The sequence below is a fragment of the Pseudochaenichthys georgianus genome, chromosome 6 (assembly GCF_902827115.2).
Source record: "Pseudochaenichthys georgianus chromosome 6, fPseGeo1.2, whole genome shotgun sequence".
In the NCBI taxonomy this organism is placed as follows: Eukaryota; Metazoa; Chordata; class Actinopteri; order Perciformes; family Channichthyidae; genus Pseudochaenichthys; species Pseudochaenichthys georgianus.
The window spans coordinates 35,504,828-35,517,860 of NC_047508.1; the positions used below are offsets into that span (position 1 = coordinate 35,504,828).

The 13,033-nt window shown below is 40.3% G+C and overlaps 1 protein-coding gene across 3 annotated transcripts; it reads right to left on the reverse strand.

Annotated features, from left to right (window-relative positions):
- Window positions 1-1,870: 1,870 nt before the first annotated feature.
- On the reverse strand, window positions 1,871-12,592 carry parvg (parvin, gamma). 3 transcript variants are annotated; one of them, XM_034086007.2, is made up of 13 exons: window positions 12,350-12,592; window positions 11,557-11,666; window positions 10,840-10,904; window positions 10,141-10,243; window positions 9,403-9,546; window positions 7,261-7,376; window positions 7,112-7,167; window positions 7,001-7,035; window positions 6,824-6,885; window positions 6,442-6,486; window positions 6,208-6,309; window positions 5,103-5,175; window positions 1,871-3,007 (listed from the first exon to the last, which is right to left on the reverse strand). In XM_034086007.2, the coding sequence occupies exons 2-13, from the start codon at window positions 11,618-11,620 to the stop codon at window positions 2,934-2,936; spliced, it is 939 nt and encodes a 312-aa protein (XP_033941898.1). In that variant the 5' UTR covers window positions 11,621-11,666; window positions 12,350-12,592; the 3' UTR covers window positions 1,871-2,933. The 3 variants fall into 3 exon arrangements, with proteins under 3 accessions (XP_033941898.1, XP_033941897.1, XP_033941896.1); XM_034086006.2 differs by having other exon boundaries at window positions 6,442-6,510; window positions 11,557-11,663; window positions 12,350-12,591; XM_034086005.2 differs by having other exon boundaries at window positions 6,442-6,510; window positions 12,350-12,591.
- Window positions 12,593-13,033: the final 441 nt, after the last annotated feature.

The following is a 13,033-nucleotide window of genomic DNA, read 5'->3' on the forward strand; positions in this document are numbered from 1 at the left end:
TGTAGAATCTCCCTTTACAGTGCACATAATTTTTCATCAGAAAAGCAGGTCATTGGTGATGCTAACAAGTATTTATGTAACAAGACTGTTACCTGCTACCTATAAACAAAACGGCTTTTATAAATGTTCATGAATATAGTTCAACCCATGTTATTTTCTATTAGTACGCTTTGTTGTCTCTGCACAGACAACCCATTCAACACTTTCTCCAAGGATTAACCATTCATTGCAACAATGATATGCATGTTATGCTTTGAAACATTATAAGAAAGCAGCCTGTCCCTGAGCTCAAAACCCTGCAGTACACAACATTCACATACTACTTCATGTGAATACGCAACGAGGCAGATGAGGTGAAGTGAGATATACAGAAGCAGGAAGATTTAGTGCCACGTGATTTTGTGGATCATATAATGTGAGAGATGGGCAGCACACATGTTATTACCATCCAATTTGTATTTAAGCGCCTTAAGTATGCCGATAAAGAGAGACTTTTATTTCCAACGTGTTCAAACATGGTTTGATCAACTACTACAATGGGTTTTTCCTTTAATAAAGCTGTATACTGTGGGGGAAACTTCTGAAGCAATTGGAAACAGGACTCAGAGAGACACGAGGAGAGCTGGAGCTTTGATGGAAAACACTGATTGTTTATTTGGAGTTACGGCCGGGACAAGACAGCTGGTGTGTCACGAGTTGACACAGCGGTCGCCAAACCAATTCTGAAGAACTCTTCAGCAGCTCGAGGTTTTAACTAGTTCAGAGTGTAATAATCAACATTCTTTATCAGTGAGACTAAACCATTATGGACTATCTAACTAGAGCTCTCGTCCATAGAAAAGAATGTGCGCTAGGGACCCTACGTCCCTGAACAGTAAACTACCTCATGGCGGCTTGTGCTCTGTCATAGACTGGTAACAACAATGCGCCCAAGCGGCTCCTCCTTAAGAGAGATAGCAACAATACCCAAGGCCGTAACTATGCCGTGGGAAAGGAGACAGTAAAGAGAGAAAACAATGAACTGGGTCGAAGGTTGAATACCTAAGCAAATGATTCCCTAACATATACGATTTACATTTCAACATACACATGTAGCACAAAATCTCTCAGGTGTAGGAGTCCAAAAGGCTTTTCACTGGTAAACAGAAAAGAAGCCATTTTTATTTTATAATACTACTAACTATAATGGTCGATTTACATGGTTACCACGAGCAACACGCACTTCCAATGTCTCTTTATATCTGTTTCCACCCGACTGCGAAGCAAATTTTATGCAAACCTTTTGAAATGACAGGGGAAATAAAATGTGAATTCAGACCATTTTCCATCACCTTGGTGGAAACAAATAGATTGGCTTCTTGAATGTCAACAACACATCTGCATGGAAACGGGGTGAACTGAATAAAAAGTGTGAAAGTGGCGGTTGTTACTCTTTGTTGTTTGTTTAACCTTAAGACAACAACAATTGTTCACGCTGCAATTAGCTAATACACAAGATTAATGTAGAAAAACTAGATCGTCAGTGCACGAGAGACGTTATTATTTAACAAGTCACGAACGGTTTGCATAAATATATTTCAAACACAGAAATTACCCCTCTTTGCGACACCAGAGGAGGACTAAGTGCATTTTCCCAGTTCTAGTCCACTTTTTTATTTTTTATTTTACACGTAATTTGCAAAATATGCTTTGATGAAATCACATCTATTGTCTGGCTCTAATTCTCGAGCCTCCCTCGATGGCTGCCTGCCGCACCCTCTCCACATTTGTGTGACATTGAGTTGTGAACAATTCATTGGCACACAGAAAAATAGAGACAGAAATGACAAAAGCCTCCACAGTCTACAAAAAGAGGAGGTCGCAGAGGAAGCAGAGGAATACATTCACATTGTTTATTGAGAGGAGGCACTCAAGGACGATGGTTTCCTAAAGCATGAATTAAAAGAGGCGTGTTGCAGCAGTGTCACACTGAAATGGAAATAGAGTGGTGTAAAGAGAGCAAGAGATGGTTGAATAAAGGAAATAACAAAGGCTACACTAACATGTACAATATGATAGAATAGGCTAAATTCAAATATGAATAAAGAAGGTTACATTTCAAGGGGCCGATATGCTCCTTCCTTTTTCACATTTTACAGACGTCAGGTTAGAGAAGCTGTGTCTAAAAATTTCTCTTTTCAAAACCAATGATTGATTATTCACACCCACTTCACACAGAGACTGGTCAGCTGTGTGCTGGTGAGAAAATGCTGTAAGCAGGGATTCAAGTTCCCTTTCGAGCGCTTCTCTCACCCTTTACACAACAATGTCATCTTTCATGCCTGACAGCCCAACTGTCAGGGTTGAGTGAGGCAAGCAGGACCCAAATGCAGATGAACAGAAAAAATACCTTTATTTCAAGGCTACTGAAACAAACTTGGACAAAACAGTACTCTCACCCCGTGAACAACGTCCAAATACGACAAGGAACTCACAAAGACTAACAGAAAACACAGAACCTAAATACACACAGGACTAATCAAACAAGAGACAGGTGAGGAGGGAGGAGAAAACACAGGGGCACCAGGTGAACACAATCGGGTAATCAGGGAGGGAAAACAGACAGAAAGCAACAGGCAGGAATGGGGGGTGAACACTTCACAAAATAAAACAGGAAACCAAAGACAAAACACAACACGGACAGATCGTGACACCAACACTGTGAGTCTCTTCAAGTAAAGACAGATTGTATATGGTTACCCATTTAAATGATATCATACCCCCAGCCTATGTTCTTTTAAAGCAGCTTGAAAGCCTTAGAAAATGTCTATAAAAACATTTGCATGTTTCAAAATGTCCTGTTTAAATAATGTACAGTATTTACAGTTTAGAGACAAAAGAAACCACCTCCACTCTGTTTTTTTTCCCGTGGTTGTTGAGCGCCTCTTCGTCTCTCATTTCCCTTTGTGCTTCTTGAACAGAGCGTACAGGACCTTCAAGGTGGCAGTGACGTCCTGAGACACAACATCTGTCAGGAGACATTTAATGAGTATTTATAATGCACCATCAGCACCCACCAAGTCATTGAGGCAGTGAAATGCTTTTACTAACATTGGCTCATAACTAATCCCACACTCCATCCAAACAGGCCGTAGATCAGGAAGGCAACACATTAGATGGAAATGGCATCAATACGTCCTTGGAATAAAATTGCACTCTGTTGTGAGAGGCACTAACTGAATGAAAGTGACATTAAGATGGACTCCACCATTGGATAACCTAATTCATGCACGCACCGCGCTCCCATTTTAGACCCTTAGTTCCTCTTTCCATCGCGGCAATTATGCCGGTAATTAAAAAGACACTTAAAATGAATTAAATTAGCCCCTTGCTCCTGGCTTAGATGAATTGTGCTAGTCTTTATGAACAGTTATCATGTTGGGGGGTTTACTTTACAATTACAGACTGTATGGCTGGCAGGCAATGTTGTGGGGAAGTTTTAGAGATTGTGATTCAAGCTGGGAGAGAATAGAGAGGGCGTCTTGTCAATAATGGACCAGCAGGGAAGTGGAGTAGATCCATTTGATATTGATTGATTCTCACACTTAGATAAGTCGATAGCTCACTGACTCACTCACTCTACTTCATTCTTTATTGATTTACTCCACATGACCAAAAGTGGAAGACCAAACATTATATCTATATGTCATTGTTGATTTCAATCTCTTTCCAACACCACAGGCTTCAACATGTAGCAATAACAGTCTTCAATATAACACGCCTTTTATTTAGGATTTATATCTTTTATTGCAACCTGGCAGCAGGGATTTGCTTCCATTCAGCCACAGGAGCATTAGTGAGGTCGGTGCTACAGTTCATCCCGAGGATTGGTTGACGTCAGGGCTCTGTCACTGTGCTGGCTTTTCCACAACAAACTGGGGAAAACATCTCTGTGTAGATGTATGTTAAGATATTGAAGGATTATGATATTTCTTTTTAAAAGCACTGCTTCGGATTCAGCGGGTTGCTCCCTATTCTACCACCAAACCCTTTTGACAGTTTGCTCGTTTTGTAGTTTATGTATTTATTCATTTTTTTATAAACTAAAAGTGAAAATGTAGTTAATAAGTGCCAAATTCTTTACCCTATTTACAGTTTTAGCTCAAATATATATTTTTCAACCAGATATATGAACACCAGCCTGCCAAGAACCATATGCTTACCTTATTAAATCCAGAAGAAAGCAGAATTTCCCAAAATTGCCCACAACGTAACACTTTCACAGTTGTGTAATTATTAACATGATTGCTAACACTTGTAAGTTTATGCCACAAACTTCAGATTTTACGGTAGAAAATCTGATAACATGGCAGCTGCAAATTGGAACTGACAAACAGAAACTTTAATGAGGACTTTTTACAGACACATCCTCGGATCTGGCTGATAACTGGATACATAGCACAGCTCATAAATACAGATATCATATCTTCCAGACACACACACACACACACACACACACACACACACACACACACACACACACACACACACACACACACACACACACACACACACACACACACACACACACACACACACACACACACACACACACACACACACACACACACACACACACACACACACACACATCTCTATCATTGGGCCCCATGGTCCCCTGGAGACAGTTTCCCTCGCCTCTCCTCCCTAAATGAATGATGATGACCCTGGACTGAGCCAATCATCTGCAGTGATACTCATCGAGACACCAGTCCCACTCATTTATATTCCGTAAGCAACTCCATCTTTCCCTCCAAAACACTGTCAACCCCACACTCCAGCGAGCACTGCAGATGAACTCAAACTACCGGCACAACAACCCCCTCCCCTTCGCCTAATATACAAACTGATTCAGGCGTTTTCCTGTCACACAGATAAATGCTCCTGATATCTGATATCATCTGAATTATAGCTTGTCTTGGAGCTCTGCTGTTTTCTGTTGCATTCATTTCACTCGCCGGCACTTCAGGGGTTTTTTCATGCTCTGTGCCTGGCATCTTAATTTGAGTAACGTCTGTTGTCAACAAGGCAGAGTGTATACATTGTGAGTGTTATTTCTTCACCTTGTGGATCAACACTGGACACTTTCAGGCCTAAAGTATCAAGGAGATCCAAGGCCAAGGTCACATTGTGAACCTAGAGGTCGGAGATAAGAGAAATTGTCAAATACAAAATCAGGAAACAACCTTTTTGTTGTAAAATTCACCAACAAATGTGTTAAAATAAACTTTTAGAGACAATATGAAGGATATCCCCTTATGTTGTCATATATAATTGTTGCGTTACAGTACAGTATTTGTAAGTAGTAAAACGTATAGTCAACAATCTACTTAGTGGTGGAAAGAAGTATATTTTTCTTATCTTAAAGTATTCATCTTTAGTGTTTAAATGCTTTCTTCTATTTACTCTGGAACAAGTCATGCATTCAAAAGTTGTAAAAGTTAAAAAATAGAAGCTCAAATGAACAAAAAGTGAACTCACTTAATATGAAGAATGGTTCATCACAGAATAATATATATTATATAATATTTTGAATCAGATATGTCCTATTTGTTGAGTTTTAAATATTGATGATAGTCAAATGTAATATATTGGTTGTAAAATTGAAATGTGGTCACCATACAGATATAATTAGCACATATTAACTTACTATGAATCAGGGTATGAAATATTGTGTGTATAACCCGAAGCTTTTTAGTTATCAAATGGAGTCTCTTTTTCCTTCTGTCGTAAGTTATTCATAAACTATATATAATATATATATATATATATATATATATAATGTCTATGATAAAAGAGTCATAACTTTTTCATAGACTCGTCAAGTAAAGTGAGATCAAAGATATTATTATAAGTGACACAGAAGTAATTATGGATCTACTTTTATATGGGACTTGTAAAATATTAATTTAATCATATCTTCTTCTGTAATAGGCCCGATTTGAGATCAGGCTTCAGAAATGTAACTCATCCTCCTATTTGCTGTGGTAAGTAATTTATTAGAAATAAAACAATGATGAATATGATCTAACAGTAGTACTTTTGAACTAGAACAACTAATCTGTGAGCACCTACAAGCAGAATAATGATTAGAATACCACTTTTCTGAGGATTATTTCCCTTACAAAGTGTCAGGAATATGTATTACATCCTGGATTCATACTGTACCATCTCAGAGTGATTGACAGGCGTCAGATTGAAGTCACAGAGCGGGACGAAGAAGCCTTCCAGCTGTCCGATCAACAGCAGCAGAATCACACCGTCAGCAAACTACACAGGAGATACACCAGACATTGGAAGGTGATATAATCCAAGGAGGGTTATATAATCTCAGAGAAGCAGTTTCTTATTGTTGCTCATAAACAATGTTGTTTTTGCAGATTTTTGCTGTTGTTTTTATACCTGTTTGTCCATATCAGCCACCTGCAGACCCAGCTTTTGCATGTTCTGGTTGACAAAGTATAAGATGGCCTGTCAAATAAAAATAAAAATAGGTAAGGCAGTTTGAGATACATGTTGATCTCATTAAGATGATATATTCATATATAAAAAATATTAAATGCTAAAATAAATAAATAAAAACAAATCAATAATGAGAATAATTGTGTTCAAACTCTTCTTGACATTTTATTTGGTTTGAGTTCTTACTACAAAACACCAAAGACGCACTCTATTCTGAGTTGATCTGTGTTCAGGAGTCACTTATCATGTCTCGACACCACATCCATTGCTCTCTTCCTACCAGAGGAGAAGAGACAGTTAACTCCTCCCCTCGTTATTGTACCTTCTTCACCGTGTTGACCTTGTGAGCCTCAAGCTTCAGCAGTTTCTCGATGGGATCTTCCTCTGGGTGAAAAGACAGCCAGAAAAAAATGTGTTAATGTCATCGAGGGCTTTAATGCTGCTTCAACGACATTCAAAATGTCAAATCCGCTCAACCTCCGACACTTTTTTTACCCACTTTCACTCTTCATAAGGGATTCTGGCCCTGCTTCCCTGTTGAGAAAGAAAAACATATATAAGCTGTTTTTCCAGACATCCACAGATTCACACCGGACACAAATCTGCTCACCTCTCGTCTGTCAGGACCTCCGTCTGTACATCGGATTTGATTCCACTTTTGCTCACCTGCATAAGGATTAAACATGATTGAAAATCAATCCCACAAGGTGTGTTTTAGACTAAGATTTGAAGCAGGGGGGGAAAAGGGCTGAAACTCACCTCCATAACAATAACTTCAACATTCACATTGGGAGGCAAATCCAGATCAGGCTGAAAAGATCTCACCATGGCAACCAGCAGATGAATAGTGGCCAAAAGGTCTTTGTTGTGGATGACTGACAGGCGAACAGCAGAGAACAAACAAACACACACACAAAATGACTTGCTTGCTCCTGATGTGACAGAAATCATCACCTCCCAGAAAAGTAACAAAGAAAGGCCAAAAGGATTTGAATCTAATAAATAAAAGAACACCCAAATGAAATACAAAATAATACTGGAAACTTGAGATACAATCCTTAAAAATACAAATTGATTTTAAACCTATTTTTATCATTTATGGTCTTAATGTTTCAGATATAACAAGTGTATGTATTTATACAATAGGGAAATGTTATTTGTCTTATAAGGGGGAAAACTGTACTCACATATTGAGACCAACAAACACAAGTTGATCTCACAGTTAAGTTGTTCTTTATACTACAAGTGATGCTGGAGTGTTGATCGCTTCTGTCTTTCTATACCGTTCGAAGCCTTTTTACAACACATTCACCCATTAACACTCACTAGGGCTGACATACGTCGCACGCATCTCTGCTTGTCTAGCTGACATCTCTCAGTGGATGTCCGCTCATCACCTCAAGCTCAACCTTGACATCAACTGCTTTCCTTCCGGGAAAAGATTGTCCCACTCTTGACCTAACAATCAACATCGGCACCTCTGTTGTTTCCCCGACTCAGACTGCAAGGAATCTGGGTGTGATCCTAGATAACAACCTGTCCTTCACCGCAAACATCGCTGCTACAACCCGCTGCTGCAGATACACGCTTTACAACATCAGGAGGATGCGTCCCCAGCTGACCCAGAAAGCCACGCAGGTTCTGGTCCAGGCTCTCGTCACCTCACGCCTAGACTACTGCAACTCCCTCCTGGCTGGTCTACCTGCATGTGCCATCCGACCTCTGCAGCTCATCCAGAATGCAGCGGCTCGTCTGGTCTTCAACCTTCCTAAATGCTCCCACACCACGCCGCTCCTCCGCTCCCTCCACTGGCTTCCGGTAACTGCTAGAATCTACTTCAAGACAATGGTACTTGCTTACCATGCTGCGAATGGGTCTGGCCCTTCCTACATCCAGGACATGGTTAAACCGTACACCCCAGCACGTGCACTCCGCTCTGCATCAACCAAACGGCTCGCTGCACCCTCGCTGCGAGGGGGACCCAAGTTCCCATCAGCAGAAACACGTGGGTTTGCTATCCTGGCTCCAAAATGGTAGAATGAGCTCCCCATTGACATCAGGACAGCAGAAAGCTTACACACCTTCCGGCGCAGACTGAAAACTCATCTCTTTCGACTCCACTTCGAGCGATAGAACTATTAACAAAGCACTTATATACTAATAAAGGACTGGCTTATCTAAAGTCAGTTGAGTAGCACTTGAAATGTTTTTGCTCTATGAAACCTGATGTACTTATATGATTCTGTTTTCTTCAAGTTTGTATTTTGTTGGTCGAACGCACTTATTGTAAGTCGCTTTGGATAAAAGCGTCAGCTGAATGTAATGTAATGTAACATACAAGGTGCAGAACTGCTCATCAGGATCTAATCTAATGCAGAAACACACACACTCAAAACAATGTCTATGCCTTCGGAGGAATTTGGGGTTCAATATCGGGTCCATCAATAGAGGAGCTGGGGATTAAAAGCCGATGTTGCTCATTCTACTCCACCTGACTCTGCCTATGCTGCTGTAAAACATTCTACAGCTGCTCAAGGGAGTGTCAAAGTCTTGTATGTATTCTTATTACGGTTATCAAATGTGTAAATATTATAAATAAGAAGGGAAAGAAGAACAAGAAGAAGAAGAGCAGGAGGAAACTCGTAGCTAAATGTCCAGCTGCTAATAAAATTAAAGTTGGGACCATTCTTTGGTTTCCTATCCAAGCACAAAGACAAATAATCCACTGACAGGTGACTAGAAACAGAACCCCATCATGTTTATCTCCACCAGACTCCCTCACAGCTGGTGTAAGCCAACATGGCACCCTTGAGCCAGCACCAAATCCTGTTGTAATTCAAAGTTGTTGTCAGAACAGAACATTTGTTGCTTTCGTTGCTGACGCCCAGCTGCATGACTCACGTTTGACGTTCCACTTGATCCGGCTGTCGTCCTGCAGGCCCAGTCTCTGGTCCAGCTCCTCCAGGACCAGTCCCAGCTTGCGTATCTGAGCAGGGCTGGTCAGCGCCATCTCCTCCACGGGCACATCCACCCCGGCCAGCCTGGCTGTGGAGATCAGAAGATTATTATTAGGGCCTGAGCTCGACTGAGTCGGAGCGAAGACCTATTGAAATCCTTGGGATTCTTTTTTTTTCTTTTTCTACCAAATGAATTGCCTTTTTGAGGGCCTTAGCATGCTCAACAGACAGAGATGTTTTGCACACTTGACAGGTCTGGTGAACATTTTGATCAGAAGACTTCGAGAATCGCAACTTATCGTTTAGTTTTTGTCGATATCATACAATCTTGCGGTGGCATGGCGGATATAAACATCTCCCGTCAAGACCAGGGTCAAGACATGTAAAGAAGGGTGTGTGTGTGTGTGTGTGTGTGTGTGCGTGCGTGCGTGCGTGCGTGCGTGTGTGTGTGTGGTCCTGGAAAATCCTTTGTAGTACCCCAACGTGCGTTGACTTGCGAAGGCCCGTTTATCGCTGCTTGCAGCTTTAATTATTATTATAGTTTGACTGACATATAAATGACAAGCTTTATGGTGAACAACAAGGGGGATCATTTGTTATTTTTCTATCTTCAAATGTAAGGATTAAATGAAAGTAAGCAATGATATATGACAGCACAGCCATTCAATGTGCATTAACTCACACAGCATGTGGTGAAGCACCAGACCATCGTACAGATCCTCCTCCAGACTCTGAACCACTATGTGTTCTGGTTTCAAAGTGCTATTGATCCAATTTACCAGTGCCTATACCAAAACACAATTTATCACACAGTCAGATAGATCAAACACTTATTGCATACATTTCTAATGTGCAATTTAAAAACAGCATGAAACCTTGTTTTTTATTAATTCTGTCCATCGATTTTCAGAGATAATACGATCCTGAAGTGGATGGAAATGATGACAAATACAAAATACCCCTCCAAAATAGCTGATATTTGATTTGTTTGTTTTCCCATCTCTACATTTCAGGCTTATTGAATTATTTATGCATTCACTGCTGCTTGCATGAAGCACTTGTGCTGCCATCTTTTCCGATATAAACCTTGTCTTTGAGTCAGAACCAGCAGACTGTGCCGACTCCTCGCTGTGGATCTCTCATCTGTCTCCCATCACCTCTGATAATTATGTTCATTAAAATTTCACTGATCCTTCCACCTCTCTCCCTGAGGCAGATATTATTCATGCTCTTCTCTGCACAAATATACATGCAGGCTCTATGATGTATTTTCTGAGTAGCATTCATCTCCAGCCCACTCAGGACAAACTCCCTGTGAGTTCCAGGATGAGTTTTGATGTTACAGTAAATGTATAATAGAAGATGTCGAATAATCTCTTACCTCTTTTAGCTTTGCAAGTTTGGGGTCTTTTAAAGCCGTTGGCTGAATGAGCTTCTGCTTCTCTTCTGTGTGAATATACAAACAAAGTCCATCGGTCAAAGAGACATTTTCTTATATATTTAAATGCTTAAACTTGGTAAATAACAGCTCTTTTATCATCCTAGAAAGTCAAATATTTTATTTATTGAAAGGCAACATCCCATGTGTTTGCGCCTGAAATGCAATATACACATATACTTTACACTTTTAAATGCATGCCCAAATGCATTTTTCATTTCATTTTCAGACGGTATGAAAAGCAATGAGCTGCAGTCGTGAAACTTGCATGAGCTGTGAAATAAATCATACCAAACATACATTGTGCATTATTGTTTTTCATCTTCACACTATTGTAAGAAACGTTTTACTCATACAGTACGTACTGACCTGAAAAAAACCGTTGGCAAAAAAGGATGATACAAATTGTGATGTGTATTATAATTATTAAACAATAAAGTCTGCAGATAACAGAGGGTTACTCAGAATAAGTATTTTTTCAATATGAAATTCTCTCAAACCTTCCTATTCCAGGAGGAACTACTAGAAGAAGAAGTAGTTCAATGCACATGTAGTTGTGAGTATCTTATCAAGAGAATCTTGCCAAACAAATGTAAATGTATTCCACAAGTCTTGTTAAACATTGCCTGATATGAAGCAGTTTACTGAATGTGCACATACCCTGAAAAGACTTGATGTCAACAGTGTCTTCCTCTTTGTGATACTCAAAGATGTCAGCCTCCATCTCTTTTCCTCAGGGTGAGATGTGCAACACCTGTCAGAAAAATCTGCTGAGAGAAAGAGCTTGAAAAATAAACCACAGAAGAATAAAGAAACACCTTTTCCATCAACATGTTTTGCAGAAAGTCTCTTTCAACAACGTCTCAGTAAGTGTCCTGAATTTCAAACTGCTGCAGGGTAGTTACTCTGACCGGCAGCGGAGAAGCTGAGTGCAGCTTATTGTTGCATGAAAGCCTTGTACCTCTACTTTTCTGTTTTCCAGGTAAAAGTGAAACAGTCTTGTTGCCAATGGATTTCTAGAATTGGGATTTGAAAGTAGTTTTTTTCATATCTGAGGGTGCTAACAATTTTCTAAAACACAACAAAACTGGTCAAAAACACGTCAACCTGAAAGAGGAAGATGGTTCGTTTCCTCAATTCCTTTTGTCTTTTTCAGCAACACGCTCAACAGATCAAGTGCTGTAGATGCCCCCCAGATCTGCAGGGCTTTACCTCACATTTGTGAATCACAGTCAAAGACAAATGAAAGCACATAACACTCTGACTCTGACAAAACAGACGTGACCTGGAGTGTGTCAACGTGTTGTTTCCTGGATCAGGAGAAGAGAGAAGCTACCGGTGGTGAGAGTCTCTTCTCTTCCTGTGTGTTTTGTTTGTGATGCTTCCTTTTCCTGAGGTTGACAGTAACTTTCAAACAAGGTCATAAACAAGAAGTATTTTTAAATAACCTTACCTTTACAACTCTAGAGCGACTCGACAGAACTGGGTGACTATCGCTGAAGTAAGTTCCTTAACTGATGTCAACTCCACAAGCCGTCAAAATAGCCGTATAAGAAGTGGAGAAAGCTGCAATCTAACAAAATACCACCTCCTGTGAAGTGTATCAGCGCAAAGGGTCTGACTGCACTCAATTTCAAAGCCCTGCTTGAAAAGAAAATAACATGTCACAGGGTCGAAAGGGAAGATAAGCACGGAGAGGATGTGGCAAAGAAGAAGGTAGCACTTCCTCTTTGTGGTACTCGTTTTGCAAATAAGGGCGTTAATGTTCTGAGTCACGTACTGCGTTTGAAACTTTAATAAGTATAGGTGTAGAGAGAAAACGGAAACAGGGAAGAATCGGTGCTGAATGTTTTGTTTGGACAACCACACTTCAGGAGGGCCGGCAGAAGCGTGACTCTCAGAGGCTTGAAACACTCAGACTCGACTCACACATCTCCATCTGTGACCGGATCAATTTGCCGTCGTCTGGTCTTCACATTCTCAACAAAAAAAGAAAGAGAGAAAGAAATATAGACAGCACAACATAAAAGCTCTGCATGTGAACCAGCTTTGTTGGAGAAAAGAAAAAGGACCACCCATCAGCCAGATGAAGGGGCAATTTGGGGGATGTGGAAGGTTACCATAGCAACAAAGGAAC

What these genes read in the sequence shown, in the direction of transcription:
- parvg (XM_034086006.2), bottom strand. Translation starts at nt 11,620, where the DNA reads ATGGAGGCTGACATCTTTGAGTATCACAAAGAGGAAGACACTGTTGAC. An exon ending in TGGCTGATATGGACAAACAG is followed by an intron (nt 6,310 to 6,441) that starts GTATAAAAACAA and finishes TCTCCTGTGTAG; the next exon opens with TTTGCTGACGGTGTGATTCT. An exon ending in GTCCAGTGTTGATCCACAAG is followed by an intron (nt 3,008 to 5,102) that starts GTGAAGAAATAA and finishes GTCTCCTGACAG; the next exon opens with ATGTTGTGTCTCAGGACGTC.